Source organism: Ammodytes marinus (genome assembly GCF_949987685.1).
Source record: "Ammodytes marinus genome assembly, chromosome: 13".
NCBI lineage: Eukaryota > Metazoa > Chordata > Actinopteri > Uranoscopiformes > Ammodytidae > Ammodytes > Ammodytes marinus.
In genome coordinates, this window is record NC_137217.1 from 26,216,924 (window position 1) to 26,234,630 (window position 17,707).

Genomic DNA, 17,707 nt, shown 5'->3' on the forward strand with positions numbered 1-17,707 from the left:
CAGGAATGTTCCACGTCTTCCTGTAGTGGGTGACTTGGATATTGTAGTTCTTTTGACTTTGGCTGTAGTTGGAAGTTTGTCAGTAGGGCAGGGCCTTCCCAATGTGTGCAGCTCCGACTTTGCACTTTGCCCCCTGGCAACAGCTCGTCCAATGCAGCTTCCTAGGACATAGGAAAATCTGGCAGTTTATTTGCTCTCGTAACTTTGTTAGATTTACAAAGAGTTCTGTCATTCATTCGGTCAGTTCTCTGTTCTCTGATTCTGCATTATCACATGTTTCGACGTCATCAATCAGATATACATACTCTACACAAAAGCTTTTTGAAATCGTGTAAAGTTGTATGCCCGTATGGAATATATTTGTTACCATAGAGACATGTTCCCTACTTTTGAGTCATTGCCTCGGCCCATGACTCATCCTAATCACTATTTTATATATATATAGTTGCGTGGTAGCACTATTTTTCAATTAATTCTATAATTTTTTATCTTCACCAAGTATGGCTTGTTCTTGTTTGGTTCTCTGTCAGGTGCTCTGTCTGCATATGCACAACCAATTGCCTCACAGATGCTTTTTCTGATCACAAGGGGAGGGTTAAAATAAAATCTTTTTTCCTTTTTCTTTATTAAACAGTTTGGAGAGACAAAGTTGAAATGGGGTAAACACTTTGCTCTTTGAAGACCTATTTCACACATAAAATAAAATAAAAAACTAATAATAATGTCTTTCATCCATAATTATAATTTTATCTAGACATTATTAAATATATAACATAATTCCTAAAAGAGTAAAACAATTCACTACTGTTCATGCTTAAGACGTTATAATCTAAATACTTCTTCATCTGATTTATATACATTCAAACCATCAATGTTAATTTAGCTCCAAGTCTATTCAATTACTATCTCACAGTTTTAAGTTATTTATTTATTTATTTTTATTCCCCTATCCAACCCTCTATATATTCAACTTTTCAACTACTTTTCTATTAGAGAAACCTTTTTCAATTTTTCCACTTCTTCATACTCAGCTATCCAATTTAGCCTAAGCTGTTTCAGCATTCACACGCATTTTCAGCAGGAGATGCATTCTCTAGTTCACATTGTTTTTCTGCTGCTTTTTGTCAACAACTAACCTGGGTTTCCTTGTCTTACACACAAGTTTGATAAACCTAACATCCGGCTCGAAGGACCAAGATGTTAGGTTTATCAAACTTGTGTGTAAGACAAGGAAACCCAGGTTAGTTCAACCAGACAAATGAGACAGACACAACGATACAGTGAGACAGTCAGCTCAGTTTCTGCAAACTGGGGAGAGGTCAGCTGCTCAGAATCAACTCCGCCGACCCTCTCTCCCAGAGTGCCTTTTATTCCCATTGAATGTTGGTTACAAGCTTGTGTGTGTGCGTATCTACTAATGATTAATGATACTGGGAAGTTCCTGCTTATCAGCATGCCATGCCTGTTCTGGGAACCGACCGCCTTGGTCAGCCAGGTCATGGTGATCCTCAGAAAGTACATATTTCGCAACAACATGTGGTTAATTACGGAGTATAACCCTCTGAGCCCTGAGGGCATTTTCTCGATTTTACATGCTTTTATAAATTACCATTTTAGAGGGCAAGTAGATAACATAATACCCAGCTGATTCATATTAAAATGTTCAGAACACTCTCAGCTCTCAGTTAGGAACTTTAAATTTTGCCCTAGTCCAATGTAAAAAAAAAAAATATTTTGACATAAATGTTGAAATTTGAAGTCCGATTTTTGAAAAATTTCGAAATTTGTGTGAAATAATACCTTTATTCATCTGATTAAATTATTTTGGCTCTTGAAATTGCTTCTCCAAAACATTAGCTTCTAAAATGTACTAGAATGTTTCCATCAAAAGGTTGGGAAGAGCAAAAAACATGACTAAAATTATCTTTTTGTCCAAACGTTTTTTGGTTTTTTGGTTCTCGATTTTACATGCTTTTATAAATTACCATTTTAGAGGGCAAGTAGATAACATAATACCCAGGTGATTCATATCAAAATGTTCAGAACACTCTCAGCTCTCAGTTAGGAAGGTTCAATTTTGCCCTAGTCCAATGTAAAAAAAAAATATTTTGACATAAATGTTGAAATTTGAAGTCCGATTTTTGAAAAATTTCGAAATTTGTGTGAAATAATACCTTTATTCATCTGATTAAATTATTTTGGCTCTTGAAATTGCTTCTCCAGAACATTAGCTTCTAAAATGTACTGGAATTTTTCCATAAAAAGGTTGGGAAGAGCAAAAAACATGACTAAAATGATCTTTTTGTCCAAACGTTTTTTGGTTGAGATCTAAGGGCATTTTCTCGATTTTACATGCTTTTATAAATTACCATTTTAGAGGGCAAGTAGATATCATAATACCCAGCTGATTCATATTAAAATGTTCAGAACACTCTCAGCTCTCAGTTAGGAAGGTTAAATTTTGCCCTAGTCCAATGTAAAAAAAAATATTTTGACATAAATGTTGAAATTTGAAGTCCGATTTTTGAAAAATTTCGAAATTTGTGTGAAATAATACCTTTATTCATCTGATTGAATTCTTTTGGCTCTTGAAATTGCTTCTCCAAAACATAAGCTTCTAAAATGTACTAGAATTTTTCCATAAAAAGGTTGGGAAGAGCAAAAAACATGACTAAAATGATCTTTTTGTCCAAACGTTTTTTGGGTTGAGATCTAAGGGCATTTTCTCGATTTTACATGCTTTTTATAAATTACCATTTTAGAGGGCAAGTAGATAACATAATACCCAGGTGATTCATATCAAAATGTTCAGAACACTCTCAGCTCTACATTAGGGAGTTTCACTTTTGTCCTAGACCAATGTGAACAAAAATATTTTGACACAAATGCTGCAATTTGAAGTCAGATTTTTGAAAAATGTGGAAACTTATGTGAAATAATACCTTTATTCACCAGGACAAATTGTTTTGGCTCTTGAAATTGCCTCTCCAAAACATTAGCTTAGCGAAGGAATACAATAATTGACTAATGTTAACATGCTAATACTAAAATAAAATATGAATAGTGTGGATGCAGGAGAACTTCAGATGCTGCCAGAGGAAGGACATGATCCACACCGTCTCGTCTCCACCAGGGAAAACTGGAAGAGAACTGTTACTAGAATCATTTACCCAAGTATTTGAATAATTGAAACTGAATCAGGCCTTCTTGAAAGCAGGTGAAGTTTACTTGCAAACAGCATACAAGGGAATCAACAATGTATCTGGCTTGGTACATGGTTGAATACAAAGAAATGAACAGTGTACATGGGATTATATGCAAGAGAAGGTGGTGTGTGCGCAAACACACACTAAGTTTGGTGTGTCCAGCCCTTGTTTTGCTGGCGAAAGCAGAAACATTTTTAATTAGGCAGATATTCCCAGAAAGTCTTATCAGCAGGTGTTGTTCTTCATATGTCTGATAACAGAATATGCATCATACCTCTGTATGTGCCAGTAGGCAGTTTCTTCAAGGCTAAACAACAAGTTTGTCTTAGCAAAACACTTTGGGGCTGTTAGTTTATTGGGACAAAGTTCAACAGCCAGAAAGCATGTATTGTGCATTAAAATATTATACAATTATAAAGCATATTAAATTCTGTTAACATTCCACCCTTTTTATAATATTTAATGCAACTTTCTTGCAACACTTCAAAGCAAAAGGGCAAAGCATATGAGTAAATATATTTCAGTCAAGCAGAATAATATCAAGTACATCAACATCACAGTTGTGAAAATGCAAGTTTGTGTACTGGTGCAACATCGTCTATGTACAGTTTCAGAGAGGACAGTCTTTTGCAGAAGCCAGGGAACAGGAACCTAGGTCTTCTTCTTGGTCGACAAGTCCCTTTGTGGCATTTTGACGCAAAGTGTCCTTCATATCACAGTCACTGGGGGAATGGTTAGGCATTACCATAACCTATTCAGATTGTTCCTCAGTGTCCAATTGTCCTTATTGAAGCATGGTCAGCTTGGTCTTCTTCTTGCATCTGAAAGCAGAATGAATATAGAGCAGTATCATGTTTTTCAAAACAAATGCTCATTCTTCTGCTAGGGCAAACAGCTTCTAAAATATCATCCTATCCAATTTGCTTGCTCTAGATGTCACAATGATGCATAACAACATATAGGATAGGTTTGATTTCGTTCTTCCACATGGTTGTCTGTGTTGGGTAGCATACAAGCACACACAGACAGTGAGACAGGCCCTCCCTTTTCTGCATGGGACTGAATCACACACACACATTTTCTTGTGCTCTCTCTTCTCCAAATCTGACATGGTGTTATAGTTTGTTCTTCAAATAACAAAAGTTAACATCTTGGTTAAGTATAGGTGTCTTTACAGTTAACCAGTTTTTGAATCAATTTATATCAACAATACACATTATGATCATATTTTAGTATAAAAATCCCCTTTAACTTGTAATTCAAATCAAAAGCATTGAACAAGTCTTTTCAGTGAACATTTTCATAAAAAGAACACAAAAGAACGCTTTTTGTAAGTTATGCTGGGACTTCAAATGATTGACTGCACCTTTAATCTTTAAGGTTCACTATGGGGCTTGGATTGGCGAGATATTTAGCTCTAAACTTTAAAGCGTTTAGCAATGTAGTCAGAACTCCGGTCATCTTTAGGAGACAAGCATTTTATAACCCATCATAACAGCACAACAATTGTATGCACACTTACTAAAACCTTCTATCTCCCTTCCCCTACATACTTTTTCTTTCTTTATAACATAAACAATCAGTTCCAAACAATCTTTTTCCTCTTACACTTTCAACAACATTCTCTTATTCATCTCTTTGGCCACCACCTTTCTCTTTACTGTTCACTCTTTTACAAGTAATTTAATTTTTAAAATGTAAAATCTAACATTAAATTACCCAGCAGTGTTTCCCCTAGAATTTTTTTTAGGCCCGGTGGTAAGAGCTGATAAAGAGTATGCGTGCCGCGTGCGTACCAAATTTCTAGAAGAAATTGACCAAAACGAACCCCATTTGGGATGAGCCTCTTTTGACAGCCTGTTAAAAATGAGGGCATAGGGTTATGCTTTCACATTCAGTACGTTTGTACATGTGGTGTTTCTCACAGGATTTTTAGATCCTGCTGGGTGAGAATGGACATTCTAGGGGGATCTGGGGGCATGCTCCTGCAGAAGAAACCTTATCCTTTTTAAAGTTAAATGCATCAATCTGGTGCACTTTGAGAGGCGAAATCTGATTAATTCTGTGCTCTGTAAACAACATATGCCCTGCCTATAACTATTTTCTGTAATAATTTGGAGACACAAGCCACGTAAACTATTTAAGAAAAACACATGGATTTCAATAAAAAAACAATAAACACTAAGATCTAATATAGACAGGTCCTGTTTAGACTCATTTCTGGAATAATCTGAATCACCTCACCTTGAAGCTAGCCTATTGAAAAATGTTCTTTATTTTTTTTAATGCAAATAGCCTTGTTGAAAATAAATGAATTAACATAGGCTACACATCATGATTAGCCTATCAACATGTGTGCTACATAAGGCAAATTCCCTATTCCGACCATTATATTTCATCTAGCCTATTTCTCAATTTAAAACATACAAATAAAGTAGCATTGAAAATACAAAAACATAAAGCTTGTAGGCCTACAATAGCCTGCTGTTTTCAAGATAACTTGACAGTTAAAACAATAAATAAATTAATATGTCCCTTGAAAATAAATGAATGCTTTTCTGAGAAGAATGTCAAAGGCAGTAGCAGTGTGGCACTTCTGTAAACTTACTGAAACGAGTGCATGCCGTTTTTTTCAGCGCTGTCTCAGCTGTTGATACAGATTGGTTGTGTTGCCACGGCGACGTAGCGATTTTAAACTTTGCGCAGCACTTTTTCCTGTTCAACGTCCCTGTTACTGAGTCCTTAGTATCTCCATAGAGCAGGCGCTGGTTTTATTTTCGCCACTAGATCAACGTTTGCTTGCTAGTCATGCTCCTGCTCATTGGCTTCCGTGTTTTAACAAGTGCGCACCCGCACCGAATACACACGCGCATCGCGCCGCGCGCAGACACACATACACACACGCAGACACACAGATCAGCTGATGGGATGATCAAACGAGAGGTTGTAAAGACAGGCGCACACGAGGGGTAGACCGACAGTGCCGCGCAGACACTCGCATATTATTATTACGGAATCAATGAAAAATTGATAATAATTTTTTTTTTTTTATTATTATTTTTTTTTTAAAGTTAGGCTGCTGTTGGCCTGGCGGGGGGTCCCGTTGGCCTGGCGGCCCCGCCAGGCCTGTACAATGGTAGGGGAAACACTGCCCAGTAATCAATTTAAACAGGGTGGAGACCCCTATTCCCTCCAATTGATTAATAAAATTCACCAATTTAAAACTAGAACCCTCTATTTGATGCTTCCTAAACTGCTAGTAGTAAGACTAAATGAATAAGCTTTACTTATATACTTACTTACTAAACACTTAGTAAACATCATGTGAAAAGTTTTTTTTTCTTAGTGACCCCCCTTTAACACTAATCACAGCTTTTTGTCCTTCCTAAACAGTGAAACTTCATAAACACTCGTATGATGTCTAACAGTAGTTTTTTCAACCGCAACCAATTGTTTTCATAAATTAAACTCTCAGTTTTATTCTAACTTCCTAGTGTCATGAAACAAAAGATAACTGCTAGACTTGGTTTTTTCAGACATCAACATCTGAATAAAAGGGAATGCTCCGAATCCCACACTAATGGCCATCTTTGAGACTTTATTTGTTGTGAGTGTATTTCCTCAAACACTACAGGTTGAGATATTTTTCTCTTTAGTGCATCTTCCCAAACACTACGATCAGTTATTCTCCCCTATGGTAAAACCATGAGAAATACTGCTTCAAAAACTAGTTTTCCTATACATCACAAGTAGGCCTATAACAAAAACATAAAACAAAGGAACCACCTTAATTCCTGAACAAAACAAAACCAGCTGTATATATTCACCTGATTTCAAGAAAGCCTCGACTCGCTCAGTTTTGGCTCTGGATTCCGTCACCCCCCCTCTGTCCAAGTCGAGTCTGCTGACGGCCTCTCCCTGTAGCAACGGGCTGGAGGTCTTCTGTGGAGAGTCGCAGACTCCCCCGTCTTCACGTGCAGGCTCTTCTTGTCCAGAGAAGAGGATGTTGGATCCGGCTCGAAGGACCATTTGTTACTAGAATCATTTACCCAAGTATTTGAATAATTGAAACTGAATCAGGCCTTCTTGAAAGCAGGTGAAGTTTACTTGCAAACAGCATACAAGGGAATCAACAATGTATCTGGCTTGGTACATGGTTGAATACAAAGAAATGAACAGTGTACATGGGATTATATGCAAGAGAAGGTGGTGTGTGCGCAAACACACACTAAGTTTGGTGTGTCCAGCCCTTGTTTTGCTGGCGAAAGCAGAAACATTTTTAATTAGGCAGATATTCCCAGAAAGTCTTATCAGCAGGTGTTGTTCTTCATATGTCTGATAACAGAATATGCATCATACCTCTGTATGTGCCAGACTCTCCAGTAGGCAGTTTCTTCAAGGCTAAACAACAAGTTTGTCTTAGCAAAACACTTTGGGGCTGTTAGTTTATTGGGACAAAGTTCAACAGCCAGAAAGCATGTATTGTGCATTAAAATATTATACAATTATAAAGCATATTAAATTCTGTTAACAAGAACAGACAGACAACAAATGAGCCAAGAAAAGTGAACAGGCATGAAAACAAAAAGACTATCCTGCTGAGCGAAAGCATTATCCCCATTTATAAAGCATTAGCTTCTATAATGCACTGTCATTTTCCCAAAAAAAGTTGGGAAGTGCAAAAAACATGACTAAAATCAAATTTGCCAAAATACAAATAGTCTCTTACTCTACTTTGACCACATATGAGGAATTAAGCAAAATGAGACTGAATAATGACTTGATACTAGTGTTGTTTTTGTCAACGAAATGTATGACAAAATATCTTCGTCAACGAACATTTATCACGTGACAGAAACGAGACGAGACGCAACGTAAATGGTGGTCATGTGACGAAGACTATAATCAAATATATAATGCTTTATTGTTGACTAATAAAAACGGGACTAAATGTGGTTTACAAAAACAAAAACTGACATTACAGCATCGTAAGAGAGGCCGTGTCCGGAGGGGATGTCACTTTTCCCTGTGTAAATGTTAAAATCTATGGTGTAGCCATTGCTTGAGTCCGCCAAAACGAACAATTTGAAACCCCACTTAGTAGGTTTGGCCTTCATGTATTGAGTAATTCCGGTTTTAGCCTTTGAGGCAACCATCCTTTCATCCACGGCTAGGTTTTTGTATGGATGAAAATAGGTCTTTGCTGCGGTTTTGATCAAATTGAGGAGAGGTTTGACCCTGAAGAGTTTGTCGAATTGTGGCGTTCCCTTCTTCCTATCATTGTTTACATCTTCATCTGGATCACTTATGTGTAAGTTCCAGGAGATGACACCAAATCTGTCCCTACTCATGACTGTTGCGGCAAATGGACAGGTTAAACTGTGGTTCTGCCTCCAGTAATCAGCAATGTGGTGTAGTCTAACCAGGGCCATGTAAAAGAGGAGTCCAATGTACTTGTAAAACTCCTCAACTGTCAAATCAGTCCATTTAAACTTTTTACCCATGGCAATTTTTTTGGCAGCCTGTTTATTTGTGTTGCTACAGAGTGTGTGTACAGTGTGTGCAGTGAAAAACAATTTGAAGAGCTCAATTGGTGTGTAGAAGTGCGTGCCTAGCTGTGGGCCAGGGGTGCGTGCAGGTTGAAACCTGGAGACAGGAGGAGCGGTGTCCTGGTCTTCCTCAGTCTTCCAAGCCCGCTGCTGCGTAGGGGGTGCTGGTGGAGTTAGGACACGGGACCTCTTTGCGGGTGGTTCTCCTCTTCTCCTGGACCTGGTGCTGCCACAGATTCACAGAAATCAGTCTCATTATCTCATAACAAAAATATTCAAACTTCACAACTTGTATTTGCAAACAACAGTGTAATAAAAGTCGATGCAAAAACATTTCCACTCTGTACTATTTGTAAATTGTAAAGGGAAATACTTTTACACAGAATACACATCTATTACTATTATTTTCAAACAAAAGTAAACAAAAGTAGTGCTATCAATAGAGAAATCAGTCCCTGTCCATTTATGCGAGACAGCTAGCAAACAAAATTGAGACACACGGGGAAGATTGCTTACTTTTACTTGTTTTCAAACTATTACTTGTTTTCAAACAACAGAAGGCTGGCGACAAGAGTATACAGCTCTGTCACGTCAGTTCCAAAAAAAAAATCGGTCATGTCACGGACGCAACATTCAAGCTAGTTTACATGTTCACACTTAGCTTCCATTACAAAAACAGACGTTTTGTCAAATAAATGCTCTTACCCGTCTTCAAATGGATCCATGTCATCTTCATATTCCTCTTCGTCAAAGCCCTCAATGTCGGAATTGGCGTCTTCCTCTGAATCTCGTCGCGGGCCGCAGCTGTCGAACATCCGCGCCATGGTGAAATCGAAATTAGGAGCATGATAGGAGTCCTTTGTTCAGTGATTGTGTATGTTTGACCTTAGTGGGAGGTCCTTAGTGATTACACTAAGTTGATTGGATGGTTTTTCACAAAATATGACAGCAAGCAGCTCTACCAATCACGCAAGGGAAAGGGCCGATGACGTTTTCGCAAAATGTTGATTGACAAGCGGCTCAGCCAGTAGCGCAAGGGAAAGGGTTGATACATTTTCGCGCCTCTCAGCAACATATCTCTGGCTGTGAGTCACGTAGAATCACGCGAGAATATGTCCCGGAAAGGGGAGAATCTCAGCTTTCCGGTATATTTAAACCACATTGCTGCGATTTAATAATGTTAAATAATGTATTAAAACATAACGAAATCACCGACAGAACGCCATAGAACGCAGTACTGCGGGCTCCGGGTCCAGAGGGATAAACAACAGGTGGTTAGATAGATACAGGTCTCCCTTGAAAAAGAGTCCTCGGTCTCAATGGGATTTACCTGTATAAATAAAGGTTAAAAAAAAAAAAAAAAAGATAAGAGCATATGATTACACAATGAAAACATTTTAAATCTTACACTGATGTTTCACAAGTAAAATGTTCACTTACATCTGAGTTTAGTAAATCAGCATGCTATAAATAGCTAATTATCCCAAATAACAAAGAAAAATTTAGGCTGCATTGATCATGAATCAAAAGCACTGGATACAATGATTCATGAAGCATTTTACAGGCGTTCTGGTGAAAAGCACCAACCATGAGCCACAAGATACATGAGCAATAGGACAGACTTTACTGTCATCCATCTGTGTAGTGGAGACGAGTGGAGAGTGCTCATAGAAGAGGGTTTTATGTGATCATGGGCAAATATTTTGGCTCTGATGGATAACTAACTACCTCATTAAAGGCTGTGTTAAATTATATTATGGGTGTTTCTTCCGGAGCAGTGATGCACCCCAACAAGAGTGGTCTCTACTATGTTTTTTTTTGGGAATCCCGAGTCCACCCTTATCTTATCTTATCTTATCCTCACCCCCACCCACTTTGTCTTGGCTGAGACAAAGAAGGCGTGACAAAGGTATAAAGAGAGAGACTTTTTAAACACAGGTTCAGACCCGACACAGGTTCAGACCCGACGCAGCTGCTCTCCCTCTACAACAAAAAGGTAGGCACCTCAGAGTATTTCTACAGATCAACATAGGACAACATTTATTCATCCATTTTCTTAAATTGTAAAGGTCAGGTTGGTAAAATAATGACTAATGGCGTTTTCACTCTTTATTTTCTGTTCTGAAGCAGTCAGCACAGTTTCTTAGCTCTAGATCCACTACTAGATAATAGCACTTTAGGCGTTTACTACTATATTATAAATGGCTTTGTTGAATAAACTATTCGCTGATGAGCCTCTAATATGTTAGATTGTTGTTATTCATTGTTTTCAAACATCCTCAATCTGTTTTTTTTATTTTTATATATACACAGTATACTGTGTATATATAATAATATATAATAATCGCTGTAAGATGATTGTCCTGTGGTTTCTCAGATACTATGACTATTCATTCTAATGCTATTGGCCACTGTGAAATAATCATCAAATGTGTTTTATCTATATAATTATAATAAGCTTACTTTTCAAGCTGCAAACTTTGTGTCCAAGTCAATCCAAATACATTTCTCCTGTGAACCAGTTTGTCAGCTTTTATTATCTCCATGTCGTTCGAAACAAAGTTCAAAGTCTGTGGGGAAGCTGTGGTTCTTTAAAGTGTGTTAGTTTTGAGGATTCAGGATATCCTGGTTCAAGACATACTGAATCAACATCCACAATGTATCTCTGAATATCAATTCCTTGGTAAGTCTCAAAAACTAAAGGACGGGTAGGTTATCAGGCTGTGGAATTTTACCACAGAAGGGTAACAGAAAATGTCCAGTGTTATTCAACAGAAGTTGAGTAAGACGCCTGGGGCCTGTTTCAGGTAGCTGGTTTTGAGGCAACCCGGAGTTTGTTCGCTCTGAGTTGGTGGAAACTCTGGGTTTTCCGTTTCAGGTAGCAGGTTCAGTGCAACCGAGAGTCAGTTACTGCGGCAACATACGCCGTGGGTCTAACCTGCTGGATAGGTGGTTAGACCTACCCGAGTTTGTTTTCACTTTACGCTGCAGCTCCGACTGAAGAAGGAGTGTCACTGTCACACGCGTCCCTGTACAGTTTGAAGCAAAATCACTCCACAGAAATCTCCATCGGGATGTTTTTATCATTTCCTGATGATTTTACGTTTGACCGATCATTTATCTGATCAGTAGCCTTGTTCTCAGCCCTCGGTCCGTTCATATAGGCGGCCACCTTACACATCGTGACATGCTCTACATTCAGATTAATAAACCTATTTGTATTGTATGCTTTTTAACGTCTGTGCCACTGAACAGATTTATGTCAGGTGGATTCGTGTAACGCTGCGGCTGCACGCGATTGTTACTGTTCACTTGTGCGATCCTAAAGTCACAGACGAGCCCTTTTATATTCATATTATAGCCTAATATGAATATAAAAATTACATAAATAATTATATAATAATTTAAACTGTGATCACTTGAGGAAAATGGATCTGATAATAAATCAATCAGGCTCTTCAATGGAAACTGTCACCTGTGTCAGACGTTAATGTCTTTCACTCCCCATTTAAAAGAAGCGACAGTCTGTTTACTGCACAGTGGGCTATTAGGCTACAGCTTCCCAAATACAGCGAATATAAAACACTGTCAGAAATGCTGTGCCGCGCCAGCTTTATTACTTTACTGCTGATATGCGTAACTTTTTAAAATGGACTATGTACTATATATTTTTTCTGAATTGCCGAGGAGATTAGATCAGAGTTATGTGACAATATACCCGTTAATTCTTCTCCATAGGCTACCATAAACTCATTCGTTAATATTTCTAACTCCAGTGGGAGGAGCGGAGAAGTTTTTTTTTTTCTTTTTTTGAGAAGTGGAGAAGTGGGAGGATCACGCATTTGTTTCTTCTGTTTCCATGGTGAATCATGTTATCAGCGATCCATTGACGATGGCTTTTATGCACACGCTCCACCCAGAGTGAACACGCTCAGAGTTGATAAACCCAACGCTGATCCACTGTTCTGAAACCGAAAACCCAGAGTTGCTTATCAACCCTGCGCTCTGAGTTAACCAACTCAGAGCGTATGATTAAACCCAGAGTATGTAAAACCAGCTACCTGAAACAGGCCCCTGGGGAATACTTATTTCCGCTCACTCACGTTTATTATTGCTTCGTCACTGACAGACTCAGACTCTGACAGGTTAGTTCACGCCGAAAGGAATTTTGGATGACAGATAAGTGTGGTAACATTTCATTCAGTAGCAACTCATCTGCTCATGTATTTCATATATAAACCGTAAACTTCAAAGACACTAGCTCTCATAAGTAGTGGGAAAAACCCCAATATTAAAGGTGCTACGAGAAACTTTTTAAATATTTTCTGAATTTTTCATTTTTCCTCTGATGATCATAAATGACATGTCACAGCAAACAAGATCATCAGTGCAAAGAATGCTATTTTCCTATAGTTTTTCTTAATGACTTTATCATGGATAAGCTCACCCAGGAACAACAGCTGGCGTAGTAAAAACACTTTCGCTTTTTTCCAAAGGGGGTACAAGAATTAACACAAACTGAAAGTTCCTCAGAGCATTTTTAGTCCCCAAACTAAAGTGGAAATACTCAAGTAAAGCTCTACCTATAAACTTCACTTGAGTAAAGTAGTTGTGTAAATGTACAAAGTAACTTTATACCATAAGGAAGTCCACAGCTGTATTAACATTGTTGGGTCTGAGCTTCAACAATATTATAAAAAAAAATACGTCTACCTCCCTCTCCACTCCGCACAAAGTCTAGATGGCGTACTCCACTGATACAATCGGAAAGGGCGCTTTTGGGAAGGTGTACAAGCAGAAGTACAATGATACCTGGGCTGCTATAAAGAAGGTACCCGTAGACCTCATCAGTAAGAAGGACCTGGAGAGAGAGTGGGAAGTGTACATGTAAGTACAAGTAAAACGATTGAGAAAATACTTGAAAACATTTAAGCTGAAATAGTTTATTTATTTTTATTTCTCTTCATTACTTTTTACCACTGATCTGCAGCAAGGCAGAACATCCCAACATCGTGAAGCTTTTGGGCAACATAACTCTCCAAGAGGGAAAATGGATCATCCCTCTAGAGTTTATCTTCGGAGAGGAATTAAAGACCACCATCTTCATAGCAGCAAAGTCTAAAATACAGGTACGGTTCTCATTTAAAGCTATAGTGAGTAACCTATGTTTCTCCCAAGAGGAATAATGAGTTAGGACAACAACACTGCAGTGATTTCACCTGTGGTAAACCTTTGGTGATCGCGAATGGTTTTTTCGATTTTCTTTTAGCTGTACGTCCAGGTTTATTCTTAGCATTAGGATCAACAACTGAAACATTTCCTGAGCGCTTGTGATTTTTCTATGCTCCTGCGCCACTGTCAGGGGGGGGCGACACCAGTTTGTAAATGCTGCTATATTGAGAAATACAGAGAGTTTTGTGGCGCTAATGAACTCTGTGTCAAGTCGTTTGGTGATGGCTTGAATGTAACAGACATTCATTTATGAACAATATAGGAAGATCAGACTCACGTTGTTTACTTCACCTGAATATTATGCAGGTGATGTCTGATGCCTGTCTGGCTAAACATGGTCTCACATTGTTCTATCTCTACAGCTGAGTCCGTCTGTTAAAGGCACTATCATCATCGGCATGTGTGAAGGGCTGTTTCACATGCACTCCAAAGATATCGTCCATCAAGACCTCAAGCCTGAAAACATCATGGTGAGTGGAGGAGGCCTGGCCATATACTGTCAGCATGCTGTATCATCAAGGGTTCATGTCAAATGTGTGAAAAGTCTTTTTGCCACAAATGTATTTATCTTAAGAAGAGTTGCTTTGGTCAGATATGAACAAACAGTTGCTATGAAGGCTGATACAAACAGAAGCTCTTTTTTACATATGTGTGTCACTTCAGTATAACAACCTGCTGCTTAACTGTAGACCTATGCATGTTAATTTGCATTAAAAAAGAAGACTAGCTGGTAAAAGTGAAATCAACCAGGCAACATACAAACCATTGGCAATTAAGAAAATATTTTAGACACTTTGACAACACATATGCAGAGAAACACACTGCAAATACAGAAATGCTGCAATTCCTACATATCCTAACAGAGGTTTCCGGGGAACAATTGACGAAACAGGCCAGATGTGTGTAATTGTGTCTGGGCTTGTTCGTCAGTTTTTAGTGTCCCCCATAAATTCCTGTTGTGTTATGTCATTTGCAGCAGTTCTGCTTTAGCTGCTGTTTGCTTATGTTGTGAATGTGTGTCCAAATTATTATTTCACCTTGTGCCTGTGCAGCATATTCATTTTTTTGTAGGCTTTTTCAGGAGAAAAGATGCATTGTCAAATTGGTGAAGATCTTTTCTTCATAACCTTTTATTTTGTCTATTTGCATACGCTTTCCTGTCATAGTGTTTGGTCATGTTGGCAAAGTAGCGCTATAGGGGATGGCTTTGTCAGTCCACTTCTGAGGTCCAAACTAAAATATCTCAACTTAATAAATGAAAACATATTGCATTTTGGTACAGATATTCATTGCGGATTTCTTGCCACTTTTCGCTACACATTTCTTGACAACTATAGGATTTATTTTGCACAGGATAAATTGTAATTACTTTGGTAACGCTTAAAGTTGTAAGACATGATATTTATATTATTTAAAACGTACTAAAAAAAACATTTGTTCTGCAGGTGGAGCATAACACAAACAGAGCTGTCATCATCGACATGGGCCTGGCCAAGTTCTTCCGCAATGGTCTCAACTCTGCCAAGGACGGGGGGACCCCGGCCTACACGGCCCCTGAGGTGCACAGGGGCAGCAGCCGGGACCAGCGCTCAGACGTGTGGGCCATGGGTAAGATCATCGCCGAGCTCTGTGCCCGGATTCAACTGCACCCGCCCAGCGTCTGTCCCGACATGATCAAGGCTGTCCTGAAGGATCAGCCGTTCTGCCACGCTGTGTGTAAGATGGTGGAGGCAGACCCTTCTATTAGGGCCTCCATGGGTGGGATCATAAGTAACATACGGAGTGCTGGAGAGGCAGGCACCGTCAAGAGTACTCCCGTTCAAAAAGGGCTTCTTAAGCTAACACTTAACAATGCAAGATACTGGTCTCCGTCACCAATGAACAGAGGTGTATCTCCGGTGAACAGGGTTCCCTCACCAATGGTTCCCTCACCAATGGTTCCCTCACCAATGGTTCCCTCACCAATGAACAGAGGTGTATCTCCGGTGAACTGGGTTCCCTCACCAATGGTTCCCTCACCAATGGTTCCCTCACCAATGGTTCCCTCACCAATGAACAGAGGTGTATCTCCGGTGAACTGGGTTCCCTCACCAATGGTTCCCTCACCAATGGTTCCCTCACCAATGGTTCCCTCACCAATGAACAGAGGTGTATCTCCGGTGAACTGGGTTCCCTCACCAATGAACAGATTGGTTCCTCTGGACCTCTTTCCTCGACCTAGACTCTATGGAAAGCCGAAGGTGCCACAATTCGGCCCGGTATTTCATTTATAAACAACAATCCGCGCGGTTTAGTCGTTAATCCGCCCGGAAAGGCCCCTTAAACCGCCTGGAACTTCCGCGCGGATTTGTATTTACCGCCCGGAACTTCCGCGCCGCGCGGATTAGACGCTCTAAACCGGGCGGAAATTCCGTCCGGTTTCTTAATATGCAAATGAGCCCCTCCCTCTGTTTTGCTTGACCACTACATTCGAAGGCTTTGTAACCAATCAGTGAAGAAAAATGACAGACCAAAGTAATGCATTGACGAGATCTGCAGTGCCTGCCTGCCTGTTACGCCGTAGCCTAGCTTGAGATAGGATACAAATGATTGTTCTACTTAAAAACGTAACTCGCATGATGCATATTTAACAGTTCTGGATATGATGTGTTTGCTTAGCTAGTGATAGTAATCAGCTGTGTAGATTCCACAACATATAAGTGTTAATTAATAGGCTGCCACTGTTAAAATAGGACTTATACTTGTAGTGAAGTAGGCTAACTAAGATAATTGTCACGAGCATAGGCAAACGTAGTCATTATGTACTGAAATGGGCCCTGTAAGACAGTGTTTTTCTGTTCTGATGCTTGTGGATCATTCTTTCAGCCAGGCCTACATGAATGTCTTTTACATTTTCCTGCTATATGTTAAGGTTGAGCTCACTAATCTCCGTTGGCTAGTTTAATCTACAGCAATACAAACTATATCCAGATAAAGTATAAAATATGGCACTAAAGGCAGTTACAATCCATCACTAAGGATTTCATAGAGCTGATTCAGTGGATTAAACATGTATATAACATGTATATAATCTGTATGATCACATTGCCTGCCTTCTTATAAAATACCATTTTAATCATGTGTATAATGATCTGTCTGTCTCCGTTGTTGACTGAGGATTAAACATTTGCCTTGGACTATTTTCTTTCCTTTTTAACTCACCTTCTTTTAAAATCTCCTTTATTGTTCACCACATGCACTAAGACAAATTACTCTTTTCACAGGTAACTGATATTCTAATGGTCTGAGAGGAAAAATAGATATTCAATCATTACAGGATCAAACCTTAACTTAACCATATCTAATCCCCCCTCCCTACAACCAATGTTCATTTACCATGAGACACATTATTATTGATTTAGGCCCAATTAGATCCAACTATATCCAACTTTTTCCTGTAAATGGTGAACGTAATGACCATATTGCAAAGTATTTCCACACCTAGCACACACAGTATAGCAACATCAGTGTAACACATCAGATAAACTTTATTCAGGTATACCAGTGAAAAGAAACATCTGTGTCATGGGTAAAGTAGGCTGTGCATGTGAGGAGCAGGGTCCGATTAGAAGGAAGCTGCAGACAGGATGAAGTTGACCCAGGAGAAGGAAGTTTCCAGGGAGTTGGAGATGGAGGGCTCTACTTCTTATCACCACAGCAACAGAATGCCTTCTGATAGGA

The 17,707-nt window shown here is 39.0% G+C and overlaps 1 protein-coding gene and 1 long non-coding RNA gene across 6 annotated transcripts; one reads left to right on the forward strand and one right to left on the reverse strand.

Annotated features, from left to right (window-relative positions):
- Positions 1-2,973: 2,973 nt before the first annotated feature.
- Positions 2,974-9,528, reverse strand: LOC307259195. Its single transcript, XR_013845150.1, has 3 exons — positions 9,461-9,528; positions 8,853-8,981; positions 2,974-3,139 (listed from the first exon to the last, which is right to left on the reverse strand). It is a non-coding gene; the product is annotated as an uncharacterized lncRNA (long non-coding RNA).
- A 1,009-nt stretch (positions 9,529-10,537) lies between these two features.
- LOC307259207 lies at positions 10,538-17,163 on the forward strand. 5 transcript variants are annotated; one of them, XM_080038969.1, is made up of 6 exons: positions 10,538-10,751; positions 13,492-13,642; positions 13,746-13,884; positions 14,350-14,457; positions 15,433-15,874; positions 16,136-17,163. In XM_080038969.1, exons 2-6 carry the CDS (start codon positions 13,497-13,499, stop codon positions 16,258-16,260), a joined length of 960 nt encoding a protein of 319 aa, XP_079895095.1. In that variant the 5' UTR covers positions 10,538-10,751; positions 13,492-13,496; the 3' UTR covers positions 16,261-17,163. The 5 variants fall into 5 exon arrangements, with proteins under 5 accessions (XP_079895095.1, XP_079895091.1, XP_079895093.1 ...); XM_080038965.1 differs by having other exon boundaries at positions 15,433-17,163; XM_080038967.1 differs by having other exon boundaries at positions 13,497-13,642; positions 15,433-17,163.
- Positions 17,164-17,707: the final 544 nt, after the last annotated feature.